The sequence below is a fragment of the Megalops cyprinoides genome, chromosome 19 (genome assembly GCF_013368585.1).
Source record: "Megalops cyprinoides isolate fMegCyp1 chromosome 19, fMegCyp1.pri, whole genome shotgun sequence".
Classification (NCBI taxonomy): domain Eukaryota; kingdom Metazoa; phylum Chordata; class Actinopteri; order Elopiformes; family Megalopidae; genus Megalops; species Megalops cyprinoides.
The window spans coordinates 25,875,290-25,894,435 of NC_050601.1; the positions used below are offsets into that span (position 1 = coordinate 25,875,290).

The 19,146-nt window shown below is 44.4% G+C and overlaps 2 protein-coding genes across 2 annotated transcripts in view; one reads left to right on the forward strand and one right to left on the reverse strand.

The window, feature by feature from the left end:
* Positions 1–3,654: 3,654 nt before the first annotated feature.
* Positions 3,655–8,465, reverse strand: LOC118794000 (C-type lectin domain family 19 member A-like). The gene is made up of 5 exons (XM_036552134.1): positions 8,378–8,465; positions 6,521–6,698; positions 5,009–5,102; positions 3,976–4,108; positions 3,655–3,731 (listed from the first exon to the last, which is right to left on the reverse strand). Exons 1-5 carry the CDS (start codon positions 8,463–8,465, stop codon positions 3,655–3,657), a joined length of 570 nt encoding a protein of 189 aa, XP_036408027.1.
* Positions 8,466–14,933: 6,468 nt separating this feature from the next.
* LOC118794163 (serine/threonine-protein kinase SMG1-like) overlaps positions 14,934–19,146 on the forward strand; it is a 47,550-nt gene continuing 43,337 nt past the window's right edge. Inside the window, exons 1-2 of the mRNA XM_036552343.1 lie at positions 14,934–15,167; positions 17,118–17,278. Of these exons, the coding sequence (XP_036408236.1) occupies positions 15,091–15,167; positions 17,118–17,278 (238 nt within the window). The 5' untranslated portion in view covers positions 14,934–15,090. The remainder of the gene's footprint in view (positions 15,168–17,117; positions 17,279–19,146) is intronic.

A 19,146-nucleotide genomic window follows, 5' to 3' on the forward strand; every position in this document is an offset into this window, starting at 1 on the left:
CATCTGTGATTCCAGTTGAACCACGCCTGCCCTCTTGGGATGAGAATGAGAAAACCGATAGGCTTCTATAGACTGTTTGCACTGGCAAACAAAAACCAGCCTGACCTGCTTCAGTCAGGCTCACTGTTCAAGGGTAAATGGAAAAAACTGCATCCAAGTGGTCCAGGGTCAGGATATCTGGAGTGCAGGAAACAACATTGTAACAATGAAAAGCATTAGATCTACTTGTAGTGAGCTAGCCTGAATCCAGCTCTGCAGTGGAAAAGGTGTATAATGAGTCACCCTGGTTCTTTCCAGTATTGTGGTAGAATAGGGTTACTGCACCATCTCACTGAGAATTGTAATAAGGGTCAAGTGCATTTTCTGACTTCCCCCATTAGCTAATTGGCCTCGGAGACACGCCTCTGCTTTGGGGACTTTTGTGTTTTCACAACAGTTTAAGCCTTTTTGAAGGAGTTTACAAAAAAAAAAGAAAAAGGCACCCCCGTAGTCAGCTTCTGCCCTCGTTAAGTGACATGCCCTGAAGTGTGACAAGTACAGTAATCTCCTCCGCCGCCCGCCCTGTCATCGATGGACCCTCATTAACTTCGTTTGAGCGCCAGCGGCGTTTGTTTGATCGTTTGATTAATGGCGCGTGGCTAACGCGGACCGGGACTCAAGCTGCGCTGCTGTACGGAGGCGCACTTCGCCACTTTGCCTTTCCTGATGAGCAGCTGACGCACCGTTGCCATGGTTAGAAGAAACGGATTCATACATTTACCGTTATATGCTGGACCACAGGAGAAGTAAAGAGGTCTATAAACTACGTTCAGTTCTTCATCCGTAGTCCATAACCGGTGGCAAAAATTCAAAGGATTCGAGTGTGTTTCCATGGCAAAAAGGATACCCAGAAACACTGTCTGGTTGGAACGACTAAAAATAAATCTACTTTGTCAGTGCCTTTGCTTTGGTCTTTTGGCCGTTTGATTTGCCCATAGATTTTTACTTGGTGCTGTATGTTAATATAAATTTTCCTTGGGATTCAATTTTGAACAATTACTTTTCCCGAAAAACAATCAGCGTACAGGCAGGTCCATTCTACCTCGATCTGGTTTATGACTGGTGCATTTTTACATTTTTACTTTTTGTTTCACAACACAGAATCCTGATTTACGACGCATGTTTTAACTGAGGAAGATTTATTTTGTATTTTATGTGCACACTCGCCCTGTTAATAAATGCAAGTCTACAAACCGTGATTTGTGTCTTGCTGTTCTCCTTGACCCGTCATTCATGAACCGTCACACAGTGCGTGTCCCAACACAAAATATTTGAGTGCACATTGACTGCAATTTGAGTATGAGTATTGTTCTCAGATATGAGTATTATAATCAATACAATTTTTATCTAGAAGTTTGGGGAAAATGTAATCAGTCCCTGTTCAGGAATGCAGCCCTGGCTTGTATCATATTGTACTGAAGCAGCAGTATGGTGTTGAGGTAACTCAAAGGTTGTCCGTTTGATTCCCTGTAAGGTCCTGCTGTTATACTCTTGGGCAAGGTACTTAAGCTAAATTGCCTCGGTAAATATCCAGCTGCACAAATGGATGATGTGTCAAAATTTTAAGATATGTAAGATGTAGATATGCATTTAAGATAGCTTTGGATAAGTGGTTCTGATAAGCCATTGGAATGTAATGGAATGTGCTGCTTTACCCCCAGCAGCAGGTCTAGTTGTAAAAGCAAGGGCTGTCAGTGCTTCTAATATGCTCATTATATGGTAAAATGTCCATCATTACACAGAGGAAAAGTGCTGGTTTTGCCAACATTGACTACGTTCTGTGGCGTTTATTCTGAATAGCATAGTGATGGTCACCTTACAAAATAAAAACTCGCCTACGTTTCCTTGCTTCACTTCCCGTTTCCAGTATTCCATAGGCAGATTTTGCATGGCCTCATGTGTGGAATTGTATGGCTATCAGTGCAAAGAAAGACAACTGATGTACGTTTGTGTACAGTGGCATGGCATGAACAAGCATGCACACATACACACACACACGAGAGACCACCGGTTCAATTAAAAAACGTTTCCTTTTGGCGAGCAGAACTGAACACCGCACGTCTCCAACTCTCTAAGTAAACATTTCAGTACTAATCCAAAGGATTTAAATTCTAAAGAATTCAACTCAAAGACAGCATTTTGTAGACATAAAGTGGTGGAAGTGAAGTGCTTTGCAGTCTCCAGCAGTCTCAGCAGGGAGAGTCATCCTTCACAGGGGATGGCCTTGGATCTCTGTCGAGGCCAGCCAGCCCAAGCATGAGTCTTTTAATTACGCTGCTGGGGCCTCGGGTGGAGAGCTTAACCCCTCCAAGGGGGGCTCCCCACTGCAGGTCGTGGGTCAATGGAAACGTGACCGTGGGGCTGATTGTGAACTGGCTGGGCACACAAGTGGGAACCTTTGTGCAGCCCCTCGTTTCCCTTGACGTGCTGCTTTTCATCTGAGGGGAACGGTTTAGACGTGACCCCTCACTCCCTGCTGGGTACAAAATCAAGCTCCTACTGCAGGATGGGTCTTGAGGGGGTGGGGGGTAGGGATGTGCATGTGCTGGAGCCCCCCCCCCCCCCCCCCCCCCCCCCAAGGACAGAACTACTCCTCAAGCCAGCACACACACACCACCCCCCCAGGACAAAACCACCCCCCAAACAAACCACACGTATGTGTGTTGGGGCTGCCCCCAGGACAGAATACCTCCCTCCCGCTAGCCATACCGCCCTCTCTCAAGCATTCCAAAGCATTGGACCCCCACTGCGTTCTTTCCTACACTCAGTTCGAGGAGGGACTGTCATTAACTGTCCGTATTCCCGGTTCAAGAGAACAACCCTGAAGGCCAGGAGTCCAGCTGTGGTTAAACCCCCCCTCCTCCATTCGTTTGAAGCCAGATTGTAAAATTCTGCCAAAGCCTGTGTCTCTTATCCGGGTTCCCTCCCTATCTTGCCTTTGGGTCACTGACTGATTCATTGGCAACGGCTGAAGTGAGCTGAGCATGCTCAGAGTACACCAAACACCATATCCAAAGCAAATGATGAGAGCCATAAACTGAGACATCATATACATTTATATATATATATATTTATATATTATATCAATATCGTATCATAATCATATTGGTATTTGCGTACAGAAGCGGTTCAGAAATCACAAGGAAATGAAAGCTGGACAAACATCTCAACACGTTACACAGTTCAGGATGTCATTCAGTGTCCACTGGCACACATACTTACACATGCATACACTCACACACACAGAGGAAACTACCAGCTGGGGCAGAGCGAAGATGGGTCCCCTGTAGTCTTGGGGGGTGGGGGGGTGCTCAGCTCTGGGGGGTTTGGTTGTGATGAGTCTTCCACATTGATACAACGTCTGCAGCAATCTCTCTGTGTAATGTTATACGGCTATACTGGTAGCAATAACAATGATGTGATCCTGCGCAATGACTCCCACTGCTAAATGAGGTCCAGATGGACACGGGAGAACGGGGGGGGGATGGGGGGGTGTACAGGATCAGCAGCAGCAGGAGATGTGTTGCCCTGGAGTCTGGCGGTAGGGGGTGGGGGGTGGTACAGAGTGGGGGTTGTCATCTGGCTGAAGTCACGGGGAGGGGGGCTCTCTGGCAGCTAGGTGTCCAGCGTGGGGATCTTGCATACAAAGGGAAAGGCTTTGTTGCAGCTGTTGTCATTCCAGGACCTCAGAGCTATGATAACAAAACAACAGCGGACATCTCTTCACTTGTCTGCACTTTTGTTTTGAGCAAAGCTTCATATCTGTGTGTCTGCCACCATCATGGCCCAAACAGGCTGTATGTCTGGGTGTGTGTGTGTGCGTGTGTATGTGCTGTACATGTGCTATGTGTATTTATGTGTGCGTGTATGTGCGTAAGCATGTGTGTATTGGTGAATGCGTGTTTTTTTCCTTGCTGGCGCGCCTAGCTCTCTCACCACTGTTTGGCCTGTACCAGATCTCAACGCAGTCCTCCTCCTCGGGGATCCGGTGGATCCCATCATCCGGCTGGTTCCCATCCCAGTAGCTGTACTCATAGTGAGAGCCGTCCGTCCACTCCAGGCTGCCCTCCTGTGGACACCCAGGGAAACATGCTGAGTTAAAGCTCCAGGGGCCCTGTGAGGCCCTCCAGGGGCCCCTGGCCTTAATCCCAGCAGGATGTCTCTGTCGGGCAGGCCTTGGGGCATATGGAGAGTCTATTAATCTGACAGCGGTGGAAAGCTGAAAATGCTGGCTGACATTTAACAACAGATTCACCCTGAATATGTGAGGTAGGTGATGGGATGGGACAGTTCCAATGCTCCACTGACCTGGGATCAGAGTCCCAGGTTCACTCTGCTGGCCTCATAAATTCTCTACAAAGGGCAGTATCCTACTGCTGCAGTGCTGTAAACAGGATTTGATTTACTTGCTTTCTGTGGCAACCTGGTTTTGATTAAACCCAACAGCCACAGGGTCCATATATCTGTCCTTTTAGATTACCTTGGCGACGGTATGACAGTCCCTCCGCTAGTCTTAGTGTGTGCAGTAGTCAGCATATTTTCTCTCAGACAACTGCAGCATGTTACCACTAACAGAGCTATCTGGCCATTCGCAAACAAAGACTATGAGAGTAAATGGGAAAATTTTGCACTAAATTTTTATGAAGGTACATAGGAACAGAGGTACGTGGCAGGAGGTTCAGTGGCCTTACGCCTGCTCTGACCTCAAAGGGTTGTGGTTTCAATTCCCCAACAAGCCACGCCAAAAATGTTCTCTTGTCCTGAAGCTTGACTTTCAGCGAGAACACAGGTTGATTGTAAGTAATGGTAGGAGCTGCAGATACAATGCACAGTGGGAATGCAATGCCTATAGCAACAGTATCTATTTTCCATCATATGATAACATATTGGAGGCAAGCTACTTTTTATACTTCCCATGGGTGGTGGCGGGAGACAGTGTGGTTGGATAGGAGGCAGGATGAAAACGTACCTGTCGCCTGTCATGGAGGCCGATCCATATGTCAGTGGGAATTCCAGGAATGCGGCTGTTTACCAGGTCATAGACAAAGACATTCTCCTCCCAGCTGTGGGACAAAGCCATGAACACACACACACACACACACACACACACACAAGCCCAAGCAAGCACACACACGCACATACACACGTGCACACACAGAGAGTCGTGCAAAGTGCAATCAGAGAGCGTTCAACTGGCACTCCATCACTGATCCTGTCAGACAACATTTGCGAAACCGTGCTTAGGGAGTAAGCGGAATGTTAGTGTTGGACTAATATTCTGCATTGTACAGTGAGTTAGGCACAAGAGTGCTAGAAATTCTAGCCAAACATTCAAGTGCATTAATAAAATTCTTGTAACAATTCTTAAAGTGCGTTGTGAAAGTGTGTGTTTGAAAAGAGTCAGCTGGATGAGTGGATATGTGGAACGAAGAAGCAGCAAGCTGATATAATAGATATCCATTAATCATGACCAGACATTCAGCTCTGTGTGCCTCAGATTTTTCCGTCTCTCCCACTTCTGAAGTTATAAGTGTTCTGATTGGTTGGCTTATTAATGACAATATTGAAGGAGTGTGGTCTAGAACAAAACATCCTACAGCAAACAAAAGAGAAGAGACAAAACCGGAACCTCCTATTACCAACTGGAAACCTCCTAAACAGATGATGGAAGGAAGCCAGGAGCTTATCCAGAGCTACTCACATCAGCTCATCAACAATCAACAATGTGATCCATTTATACAGCTGGATATTTGCTGAGGCAGTTGTGGGTCAAGCACCTTGCCCAAGGGTCATTAACTGAAAGGCAACCTTTCAGTTACAGGCCCTGTCTCTTAACCACTATGCTACCCCATTTGGATGTTAAATTGGCCTTGAGTATTTTTGTCATTAATTATCTATGGTCATAGGTCATAATTAACTATGCCCGTAGACAAAGGCTGGCTGTAAAGGCTGGCACATTAATTCCAAGTTTAGTTCTGTTGACCTTTGCCCCCTGGACTACAGCCCAACATTGTTATGCTTTGCAACATGAAAGCCCCTTTATGAAAGAGTAATGTCGACTAAAACATACAATATACACACATATCCAAATACTGCAAAAGTTGTTGTAAAATGACAAACATTGTGCTTGTATATTACCAAACATAGGTGAAAAGCATAGTTTTGTTTCATCTGTTCCACTTATTCTATGTTAGACTGATAAACCCCACCATAGTTGTAATTGTTTTGATTTTTTTCTCTGTAAATTTATTTCTGTTTTGACGAATTTTGTCAATTGAGGGCAATAAACAATTTGAATCTGAATCTGAGTGAATCCGAATCAATGACAAAATAAGTGATGCATTTTATTATGTATGTCATACACTTTGACTACATAGCCCATTGCTCAAAGTTTGGGTTTCATCAGTCTCATGTGCTGGAATGTGTATGTTTTTGTGAGGGTCTCAGAGCTCCAGTTCACAGTGACTCCGGGTACTTTCACCTGTGTATGGATGTCAGCTTGGCCGACTTGAGCCCGTTGGAGAACTCTGCGCAGTACAGGTCGGCTTCCGCCCACGTTCGGTTCAGAGGGAAGAAGCGGTAACAATGACCCTCAAACTCTGTCCAGAAGAGGGGGCAGGAGGCGGGCGTGGCCGGCTCCGACAGCTGCAGGGGCATCGCTGGCAGGGTGGAGTGGGGACAGAAACCTCATGACACTCTGCCAGTTCAACAGGGGAAGCTTAGGCTGAGGCTTTATAATTATGAAACAGGTGAAGCCACTGTGTTTCTTCAGTGAATCACTGAATCAATCCAATTTTGTTGCATTCTGTTGTGGAAACAAGTCTTTTCATACATTCAAATGTCTAATTTCACAACACATGATAGCTCCAGCCATATATTGTTCATGAGACCTTAGCCTCTCACTGCTGGCTGTAACAATACTACAGTACTCCTCTGGCCTTTTTTCATCATCTCTTGTGGTAAAATGTTGTTACTGCAGATCACAGCAGAAGGAGTTACTCCCTTTGTCAGTGAATGAGTGAATGGGACTCAAACAATTCAACAGCTGCTTCCTCAAATCACAGCCAAAAAGTAAGTACAAAGTTCTGTCAGTATATGGTAAAATACAAATTGTTATGAGGAATATAAAATACATGCATGACAAAATACAAAGTATATAGACATTACATACATTCATTCATACTCATTATTGAATCAATTGTACAACATGCTGTTTAATATAATTTACAATATGCAACTAAATTTACGTTAAAAACTATGACAATATCTGGTATTTTCTCATTTTAATAACGCTGACCTTACTTTTTAGATATAGTAATTTAACCCATTGTGAACCAATCAATTGACTATTACCAGCAGTAACAGACTCTGTCTAAATATAGGCTCAGTGGTCATAGCCTGGCCATTGAGAAAGGCCGACTCAGGAAATCCTCACCAACAAGAGGGTGGCCACACGGTCACTGTGAGAGGAGCGGTAAAGACAAAGACACGATTTCTCCCACAACGCAAAACATGCTCAAACTATCTCAAGACAGCAAAATGAGGCATCTCCAATTACAACAAACTCAGGCAAAAAGAACATGTTAAAAACATTTAACTGGGCGAAAGACAGACGACACAGCCTGTCATGGTAAGGGGGACACTGTTTACACGATTACGCCCTGCCCACACAGGTTCCTCATCATCTTCTTCTGCGACCTTCCCAGCATCACTTGCAGGGTTGTCATTTCGGCGTCTTTTTTACAGCATCTTTTTATTTAAATATGTAGCAAGAGTGAGATCGAGAGTGAGACACGACCCGGCTGCCAAACTTCAGTGCAGCGAGCAGCCAAAGCTTACGAGTGACCCCCTCATTCATACACTGCCCCCCTAATTCAAGCCATACACCGCTCTGAAGCACTGAAGCAAAAATATGTTCTTGTAAAATAAGCTAGGGCTCTCCCAGAAGCTTTCTAACACGACCCAGATCCCCTTTGAAAACTTTCATTAGGTGATAACATACAGCAAATAAAAAAGAACTTCACTTCTTTAGAGAAACTGCAGTAGAGGTATACAGTTTGTTAAATTCAGCGGAAAGCCTTTAAAGTTGCACATTATAAACCACTGCTAAGTAGGTAATAATAATCTGTTGATGTGAATGCGAACATAATCTATTTTAGACATATATGTATACATCTATTTTAAGATAATCTGCTACAATGCAAGTAAAAATAATATATTGCAGTGAAGGTAAAGATACTCTACTACCATTTAGGTAGAGATGAGCTTACAGCTGCAAAACTTCCAGATCAGGTAAAAGGGCTCAGGTTCCTGGGTTCCTGGGTCCCACAGTGCTTACCTTGAGTGATCTTGATGTTGGTGGACGGTATAGACCTCACTGGGAGGACCATGAGGAGTAGGGCCAAGCACAGGTCCCAGCAGAGCATCGTGGAGGGAGAGAAAAGTGAAAGCGCGTGTGTCTGTGTGTGTGTGTGTGCGTGCGTGCGTGGGTGTGTGTGTGTGTGAGAGAGCGAGGCAGACTGAGGAGTGCTCGGCTGCACTGACATCCAGGGAGAAGAGAGGGTGTGTCTCTGAGTGAGTGTGTGCATGTGTGTGTGTGTTTTAGTCTTTCTCAGTTCTTCCCACTGCTCCACAACAGAGAACGAGAGAGAGAGAGAGAGTCAGAGAAAGAGAGGCTGAGATCCAGACAGACAAGAGAGCTTGTCTACACAGACATTCCAAGGGGCCAAAGGACATATAATTATTTGTGTCCTGTCTGTGTAATATTTATATTTACATTTACATGTAGTCATTCACCAAAAGCAGTAGACAGTAACAGTCATTTAATTTATTAAGAGCAATTTACAAAAGTGCATCAAACAAGGTTAGGCAATTAGTTTCCTTGACACTAGAACATTAGCGATGCCCTTGAAATGTGGTGTCATTATGGAAACATTTCCAGATGGGATTAAGTACTATCAAAGGGCATACAACATTCAACTATTGCTTTACAACCTTCAGCATAAACCGTACAACATCAAACACCACAGGTGTGTATTAGCACAACTTATTTCCATCTTGAGCTAATCTCCTGCAGAGGCTTGAAATGCCATCAGGCTTTTGTCTTTTAGTTTATATTCTTAAATCGCAGTCTAATATGACATGAATTTAGGCAAAATTGAGTTTGTTGATGTCTGAGCCAGATTAGCTGGATTAGCGGATGTCAAAAGGCTGAGGTGACAGACCAGCTGCATCTTTTTCACATGTCACATATTGTGCACAGATACAAAGAGTTATTTTATTAATATATTCATTTATTTGTCATGGGACCATGTACAATCCTAAACATTTGGTGCATTGTATCAGATTTATCTGACACTAATTTTCATCTGCAGTTCCTAAACAGAGACTATACTCTGACTGATAGCAGAGACAGATTCTGACCAAGTACATGCTTGGTGATCCAGAAAGACAGACACAGGAAATCAGATGATGGGAGAAGACTGGCCATGCTGTCACCGTATGACAAGAGAGGTGACAAGGAGGCTTTTCCCTGTGCAGCAAAAAATACCCGAACATCAGTGAAAATATGTTGACACAGTAAGTGTAGCCATGAACACATTGAGACACACAGACCGACTATAAACACGTTTGGGAGAGGACCAAACTGCTCCCCCAGCTTCCCAATATATTACAGCCTGCCATAGCTACAGAGTGGCCACACTGCAGAGAGGTGGTGCATGAATCTTCTTGCTATTTTTGTTTCCTCTTATTGCTGCTAATGTTTCTGCTCATGTCACGTGATGATTATGTCATGCTGATGTGGCCGTGTTGGGTGGCCAGCATTGTATCCCCCAGGCATAAATCCTACAAACAACACCGTGGCCACCCTGTCCCCAAACTGAACTTGAACTCTGGCAAATGACACAGTCACCGCAGTCCAGGATTCCGGAAACGTCCCTGTCCCATTAAGTGCGTCGGGACCTCAGGAGAGGAAGGAAAATGAGCACAAGGGGTTAGGGTCTGCGATGTTACTGTAGCTAATTCAACCCAGCTTTGAGCAGCTGGCGGGACCTAGACCTTCGCCTTGAAGATCGGAGGGGAAAGTAAGCGCTCTATCACCCCCTGTGCTCTGTGCCAGTACTGCAGCTTCCGCATGCTGGCTCTGACCTTTGGCCCGTAGTAGCTCAGAGAGGGATGTATTTGACTTGGAGGCCAAAAAACTCCATCCACCAGCTGGGGACACAGCTGTCTGTCCACTCTCTCATATCTCAATTCCCGGGCCTTGCAGCTGTCTCTCCTCACACCACGTCCTTGCTGTCTCCCTTCCAGAGGCTCAGCCACCACTCTTATGGTCTGCTGACACTTACCTCACCCCCAGTGCGCCTGGCTGTTCCCCAGCCTTTGACCTTCAACCCAAACAATTCAGCCTTTCTGGATACATAACTCTATATATACACCTGGCCTCCCTCTGGATCTCCCACTGTTCCCTAATCACCCAATCTCCTTACAAGAAGGGACACAGCCTAGGAAAGGATGACTACACAAACAATCTGGCTCCTAAATAGGATCGCTGTGGGATGTTACAGTAACCATGGAGATTTTTATATTTCTCTTCTGAGCCAAGAAAGGGACATTCAGAACATTCAAAATGACCATTATTCTGTCAATGAGGATTGTCACAGAAATGAGGTCAGCAGTGTGACATAGTGGTAAGGAGTGGGGCTCGTAATGGAAAGATTGCTGGTTTGATTCTCCACCGGGGCACTGCTGCTGTATATGGGGAAGGTAGTTAATGGAGAACTGCCTCAGTAAATATCCAGCTGTATAAATGGATAACATGTAAAAAATGATATCCTGTCTAAGTTGCTCTGGGTAAGAGTGTTTGATAAATGAGAGTGAAGTAATGTAAATGGACATTATCACTAAACAGACACTCACATGTCTTCAACAAATATGTTTTACATCTAATGCTTTTCTATTTACAAATACCTGTTGTAGTCAGAGCCTGTGTGTGTGTGTGTGTGTGTGTGTGAGTGTGTATGCAAAGTACAGCTGTTCCTGTGCAGAAGCATTGTGTGCCCTTGCATGCACATGGGAGTACACGTGTGCACGTTTTTGTCTATGCGTGTATATGTGTGTGTGTGTGTGTGTGTGTGTGTGTGTGTGTGTGTGTGTGTGTGTGTGTGCGCGCCTGTGAGGAATCCCAGCCAACTTCACCTAACAGGCAGTTGAACATTTCACCACTTATTATCTCATCAGTGTTCCCTGTTCCTCGGTCACATGACTGGGGCCCAGTGGGTGGAAGGGATTGAAATGACTTCCTGTAATCCAGAGATGATAACAAATGGCACACTGGGCAACAATAAGTAAGAACCTTAAATTACACAAAAGAAGGAATCCCAGTGCCAGTGTGGGAGAGCACTGTGGACTCACGGTCCACTGGGTGTGTGCACGCACGTGTGTGTGTGTGTGTGGCTACGCAGAGAGAAGAGTCAGAGCAACAAGACAGCTCATCACTGATTACCAAACCACTCTCAAAGCCGTCTGAATATGTACGCTTCCTATGCACAGCCCTCCAGAGTGACTGCGCTTTTCATAGGCAGCCGTCTGTTCGCCGTTGTCTCTTTTAGCTCCTGTCTCTGGGGGTTCTGCACATTCTCCATCCTGGGTTTCACAGGCAGTCTGCATCATGCCTTGTTTTTTTTTTTTTTTTTACTTTTATTACTCCAGTGCATCACTGGGTGTATATAGCAATCCCACAGTCTGCAGTGTGATGAAATGGAAGTTTTGAGTCTGTTCAACTGTCTGTCTATGGCACTGTGTCAAGCAGTCAGTGACACCCACCTTGGGGGCGGTACCTTGCAGCCATCCAACATTTGAAAAATGCATTGTATCTGCAGCACTAGCGTTCTGATTCTTCAAAGGTGCCAAGGGCTGCCATCTGAAAATTAGTAATCATCTACTCTACTTACTGTCATCCAACTGCTGTTGTTACTGCTATCTAACTACTGCCTTTCACTGTTTTTAGACTATCAGCAGCTGTGGTTATTTGTTGTGTGACTCTACAAATCTGTTTCTTTGCCCTGGCTAGATATATGCTTGAACTACACATTTATCTAGCAGCCAGCTTCATACAGTGTGTTCTTGAGACTTACTTTTCCATACTGTCCATGTGTAAAGCTTAATATCTAGAGCTTGATTCTTTATTTACAGAACTACTGCTTGTAACTGAGAAGTATAACATCATCCCTCACCCCGGTGACAAGCCGGGATCCTCAACCACTATGCCTTATTGCTACCCCGTTGTCCTAGACTTAATATCGCGCACAATGCTGGAAATATCACAGTTTACGGTTTAAATTAGATAACGCCTCCACTTGGATATATACTGCCATCTTGTGGTGAACTACAGAAGTGGGGCGTGGCACGTACATAGAACCAATGTATGGATGTCCCCGCTGTTGACCTTGTGCGATGTATCAATATCGTCTAGACTGGAGGATTTCGACATTTTTGGGGGTAAGGCACATCAAAGGTCAAACCAGAACGTCAAGGCACACCAACTAAATTGGTTATCGATTATGAAGGATGTCACACACATTATAAATCAGACAGGCAATTGTATAATTTATTTAAAACACTGAAGTGCATCGGAGCAAGAACTTGTCCGACATAGTGCGGCATCACGAACAGCAACATACTAAAATAAAATAAAATAAAACATTACTCCATTACCCATTATCCATTATCGCCCTACACACCAGCCCGACCCCTGCGCTCAGCAGCAACTGGACGCCTCGCTCCTTGCATGGTCAAGGCAGGAGGTGCTCGTTCTGCCAGACATCGGCGTTTCACCTACATCGCTCCCCAGTGGTGGAACGAACTCCCTGTCTCACTATGGACAGCCTCTTCACCCCATTCCTTCAGACGGGGCCTGAAGACGCACCTCTTCAGACTCTACCTGGACTGACCCAGGACACAATTGCTACCCCCCCCCCCCCGAAACTGAAAATCTGAAACTGAAATCTCATCAGTTCAAACGACATCTCTGTTCAACTAACACGACTAAACCCTACAGGCTATATATTCATACTAGCCTCGAACTTATTTGCTATGTCATCAAACTTCCTCTTCCACCCAAAATTTCCCTTAACAGAGTATGACGTTATGTAGGCCTAATGATTCCTACTATCAGGTTGTAACACTTAGGCTAATGATTTAGTGTCGTTTCTCTTATTAGCATAACCTTCTTGTATGCACTTTTGTAAGTCGCTCTGGATAAGACTGACTAAATCTAAATGTAATGTAGGTCCAAGTCTCATTTTGACCAGTTGTCAAAAAAAGAAAAAAGCTGAAGCGGACAGTAGCCTACCATACAGAGATGTCTAAAGTTCTCATTTTCAGGTAGGCCTAATAATGTCACTCATTCCTATAATAGCATTCCTCATAATAGCATACAATGGAACGGTAAAAAAATAATGATGTAGCAACAAGAAATTATTGTTATAGTTTGAAAACGAGTTTGATCCGTTTTGTCTACAGAAAAAAAATCTCTTCTGAAATTGGGTATAGACGCACAATCCGGCGAACAAATTCACTTTGGCACCGCGCTCTACGGCTGCTTTCAGGAAGAACACTTCATTTTCCGACACCTGCTTTGTAAGACAGCACAATTGGAACGCTCGTCATTGTAACAGCTGTGTGAATCGTGCTAATTCATCCCAGTTCGTTTGACTGAAAGGAGACTTTTTTTGTGAAATTCGTGGATGATAAAGTCTGCGATGACGTCCAGCATTATAGCGGTGACAGAAGAAGTGACGGCTTGACGAGGCACCTCTTTGTAAAATGCTCGAAAGATTCTGAAAGCTACCTCTGGACGTTGCATTGGTGATTGGGGGAAACTTATTGTATCGAGTTGGATGGATTATATACACCTACTGCTGAAAAATATACGTACAGCACAGAATCTTGAAATAATGACTCAAAATATTACCAACGCCATTAGCCCTAGAATTAGGTTAATTAAAATTTGTTCTTTGGTAGGCTATAATATGCAAATATATTTGTTTGTCTCCCTCCGTTTGGACTAAAATGACTACATTTGTGCAAAGAAACAAAAGAAAAACAACTATCCTTGATCAAGCAAAGTCCCTTTTGCATTGTTGCCTTGTCCCTGAACATCCTCCACATTGAAAGCCAAGTTCTCCTGGACCGTTTCTCCCTTCCCCTCCTGTGTGTGAGAGCATAGGCCTACACGCCCCCACCTGTTGCTAACTGTCCTCACACCTACTCATCCCAGTCCGTCGCTAGGCGACGACACGCGCAGAGGAAGAGTGAGGGGGCGTGTGTTAAAGAGCGAAGAAGGGCAAACTGAAATGAAGAGGAGAGAGAGGTATCAGCTTTTTTCGCGAATACCAGTATTACACCCAAAAGACCTGTGGCATCTACCGTCTGCTCAAATATTTTATAGACCGTAGGCTATGTGCCGTTCTCCATATGACCAAAAAGACGCTCTTCGACATTCAAATAGAGGCATTCTACTTGCAACTTTAAAATTCAAAATGTAATTAATAGGTTACTTGCATAGACGGGACGGCGCCAATTATTTATAATGTCACAAAGGTCTAAAAATCAAATGTGATTCATTTTGATCCCTCCACTGATTGTATATTCATTGCTACCATTTCAGATATGAGTGGGGTAATAAAGAAAGGTTCAGAAGAATCATTTCAATATGTAAAGATAAAACAAAAACAATGTGACCAAATTACCACGCGGTGCGCGTGTGGTCTTGGGACTTGTAGTTTAAAAAATGCCATGCCCGTGGACAGAGACACTTATGGACGCCCCAGCAGAGGGCGCCTTCTAAGTGAAGCCCAGCTCCAACATCCTCAACCAGCAAAGAGAGAGAGAGAGAGAGATATCAAGAGATCGCTTGCTGAGAAAAGGCCGATTCTGCAGAAACACATTCGCTATTCATTCATGGACGTACAGTAAAAACACACGGGTTGACGTTTGCAGAAGGATTTTTCCCCGATTGGGGCGGGTCATGCTGTCTTCGCAAAGGTAATGAGCCGCAAAGCCATCGGGTCTCGGCTTAGCAGCGCCCACAAACTGCAGCGAAACTGGAATGATTGGCAGTCCAGGTTGGTACCGCGCCCCGATCAGTCCGTGTTTGCTAATATACAACGAGGATTTGGCCAGGCCTTGCGAATTTAGCTGCCTTGTTTCACACACGTGAGGGGAAGAATTACAGTCCGTAATTGTTTAGCTGGCTTGGTAGGGAGGCAGGACTGCATTTGCCAAACATGCAAATACACAGCCAACAAAAGAGCTAGGTATTGTCTATATTTGTTTTAGAACAGTCAAAATAAAACCTGCTATGTAAATAAGCTAGCTAAGTAGCAAAACGCTGTGTGACCAGTCCTACCTGTCAGTAGTTGTTTTAACAAAGTGGCAACTGTTGGCTAACTGGCAAGCTAAATTCAGCTACATATTCTTTCAGCTACTCTACCTTCAGCATGAGCTGACTAGTTCCAAAGCTAGCCACTATGTCCTCTCTATCCAGGTACCCAATTTGTCACTGACTGTATTCACTACATCAAGCTAGCCAGCCTTTTGAGTCTTAAACCCCAACACATGTATAGTAAAACGTAAATAGATAAGTTAGATATCTAATGGCAAGCTAACGTTAGTTAACTACTGTAACATTTACATACTCTCGATAGCTTATAACTCAATACAGAAAGCTTTGGTGTGCTGCTAGATAACTGTTAGCTAGGAGCATGTAGGAGGGCTATAGCTTGGTAGCACAGTAAGAGTGTAGCTTCAATTTAGTTTTTTATACTGCGCCAAGTAGGATTTATGTTCTAGCAGGGGTAATAAACTGTGTACTTTTGTCAACGAACCGTTTAGTGTAAGTGTCAACGATTGATTATATATAGTTAGTTCAGTATTGTGCTACACATGCAGTGTCCCAAGGCAACTAACAAACACTAGCTAAATTAGCCAGCTAGTGTATGATGTAGCTAGCAGATAGACTGACAAACGAATAAGCTAACTTAGCTAGCCAGTTTCCAAAACCAGTACCCAGATAACGTCAAATGTGAGATGTGAGCAGTGGCACTCAATAAAAATGGTACGACATTAATGAAAACTATGGTTAAGTTGGCTAACTCGCCAGAAAACTGCCGTATGTAGCTAGTGGTAGTATTCAATTCAGTAGAAACACATGGACTCTGAGAGCAGCGCTGAATTTAACACTGTGCCCCTTTTCCTCAGATCTGGTACTGCGGAATGGTAGCATAACATGGCATTGTGAAAAACTAGCAGAGCAAGCTCTTCGGGGATGCTGATGGCTTGCTGTAACCAGCCACTGTCGTAACCCTAATTAACATTAGTTGTAATAAGACCACAGATAAACCGTAGACCGAAGGGGACACTTTAGGCTTGCTGATGTTAGCGATATGTTTAACGATATTCCTTCACTGAAAATGTGAAACCAGGCTGCATTTTGCACGACTGTAGCTAGTAAGGCAACTTTTGCGTTTGGTTAGCGTTAGTTAGCTAACTGTTGGCTAGCAAATTAGTGTTGTTTGTTTTGCAGCACTTTATTTATGCAGCCTTTATGCAGGACTTATGTTTTCCAACTGGCAAGTGATAATGAGGTGAATACAGGCTACTTTTGTTGTAAGGATGTTGGTTTTGTCCATGGCCTGAATTCAGGAAGGAAACTTGAAATTTACCCATCTTAAAATCTTAAAAACATATCTATTTTCCCAGTAAAGAAGAGGCAAAATATTTTTATGGCGGAGTGACGCTTCATCAGCCCCATAATGGGTGGAGCCTTCTGTTGACAGTCACAGTCATGTGAACCAATGTGATTGGTAAAAAGCAGTCAGTTATTGATTGTATGTGATAGCTCCACCCGTTTCTGTGTTAATGAAGCAGAGTATGCATGCTGACTGGGTAATGGTATGAAGGGTGGGCCTGGCAGCTGTCCCTGCTCTGTGATGCTGTAGAATGAGTGTTTTTTTTATCCTGCCCCTGGACGGCCCCTTGACAGCTTCTTGTGCCTGCTCGCGTTTTCCTTTCAGAGGCGATAGTGCGCCAGCCAGCCAGGACGCCCTGAAGTGCAGCATCTGGACAGAACACGCCCCCTCAGCTCTTTCAGACACGCCGCCCTCTGACCCGCCGGACACTCCGCCACCCCACGATGACTCCCTTGCCGCTGCTGCCGACTTGCTCGAAGAAGGGGGTGGGTGGCCAACATCCTGTTTCCCCTCCCTCAGAACTCCACCTCTCATGCTTATTCTGTTTTCTTTGCCTTCAGGTCTCCCTCCATGTACAATAACAAGGAATAGTGCTTCAAGCTGCTCATTGAATGACAAGGTTCCCTCACATGAATTGCTCACTCTTGATGTTGTGCGTGATTCATAAAGGCCTAGGTTTCTAGGTGGCTGTCTGGTAAAGCTGTGAAAAAACTGGGCTTGCAAGACGAAGGCAGCTGGTTTGACTCTCAGGTGGGGCCCCTGCAGTAGTACCCTTGAGGAAGGCGCTGCAGCTGAAGTGCTTCAGTAAGCATCCACCTGTGCAAGTGGCTACTATTTAATACATGCAGTTTACCCTTCACTATAGGAATGATTATGTACTGTAGGGATTAACTGTTTGTAATTATATCTATGTCAGTGGTCCCTTTAGGGGCCAGTAGCCTGTGAGTGGCTCCTTCCCTTGAAACTGGAAGAAAAGCACTGTTGGGATTTCCACTATACTTGACTTGAGGATGGGGTTTTCCCATCCAGACACAGGATGGAAAGCACCTGGACATCCTGCTCTCCTGGCTACAGTATTTCTTTCATTTTAAGGAGGTGGAGTTATTGTTCAGGCTGATAGCACGTTGTAAAAGCACGCTGCACTTACAGAGCGCAGAAAAGCAGGCTTGTGTTCTAGGTGTCATGCAGGCCCTGTAATCAGGAGCCATACCCAGTGTAGCCTCCTAATCTGGCCCTGAAATAAGTGTGTGGATGTGAATGTGTATGGTGAGTTGAATGGAGGCATGTGCTGTGGGAGGTGCAGTTAAGGATTGCCTTTCCTCTCTATTTTAAAAGTATTATTGCAATTCTTATGTAAAAGAGATGGTAGGTGCTGTTGATATTTTTCATTAATGTTAATGTTTTTTGCAGTTAATTGTGTTTGGTGTTTATTCTTTTGGTTGCTGTCCCTAAATTGCCATAAGATTCCTTGAGAAAGCTTACAAGTGTGTAAAGACATTAAGGAAGAGAAGTATATGCCTTTTGCTGTTAATTGGGAAAAGATATTTATTCTTCTGTGGTGCACTGCAGTCCATTAAGTTAATGCTGTCCAGAGAGGTTTGGTAAGGTAAGGGCTCGTGGGAGGATCAGTACTTTTGATAGTTATGACAGTATGCAGAAGGAGTACACAAAGAAATGCTTGTTCTCCAGCAACCTTGGATCCAGGTGCATCACAATTTAATGCCGACTGATCGTAGAGTCAGGCTTGAGCTTGCTGACCTCGATGGGTTTTAGCTATTCTGATGTGAAAGAGGCAACCAGGACTGCTGTTTGGGGGGGGGGGGGGGGGGGGGGGATAACAAGTTTAAGCTTTAGTTATATTTTTGTGTGTATAACTAGTTCCAGCATTAGATGAATTTAAACACTATGAGGAAATGTCAGTAGCTCAGACTGAACCACAAGGAACGTGTTTCTTTGGGCATACCTTGCACGCACCAAATCGGTGGCCATTACATGGATGATTTGTAAAGGCTTGGTATGTCCAACCAGTGTCGTGGGAGTGTAAGAACCAACCTAAATGTTTTATATTTCTGTCTGTTCGTCCCACATAAATGCTAGGCTAGACCACACAATTGAATAATATTCTCTTCAGGTTTGCAATGTACAGCCTCAGCTTGGTTTTGGAGGAGGCTGTGGTGAATGGATTTGGGTGATTTCCAGTTGCTTTCTTACCAAGAATAGATATGTGTCCCCTCTTGCTCAGTTGCTTGTTTTACTGTGTGTTGTCCATGTTTATTGATTCTATTTCAATGCCAGATTTTCTTTTTATTGAGCCTTTTTTGGTGCAGCACAGTGACTTCTCCCAGTGGAGCAG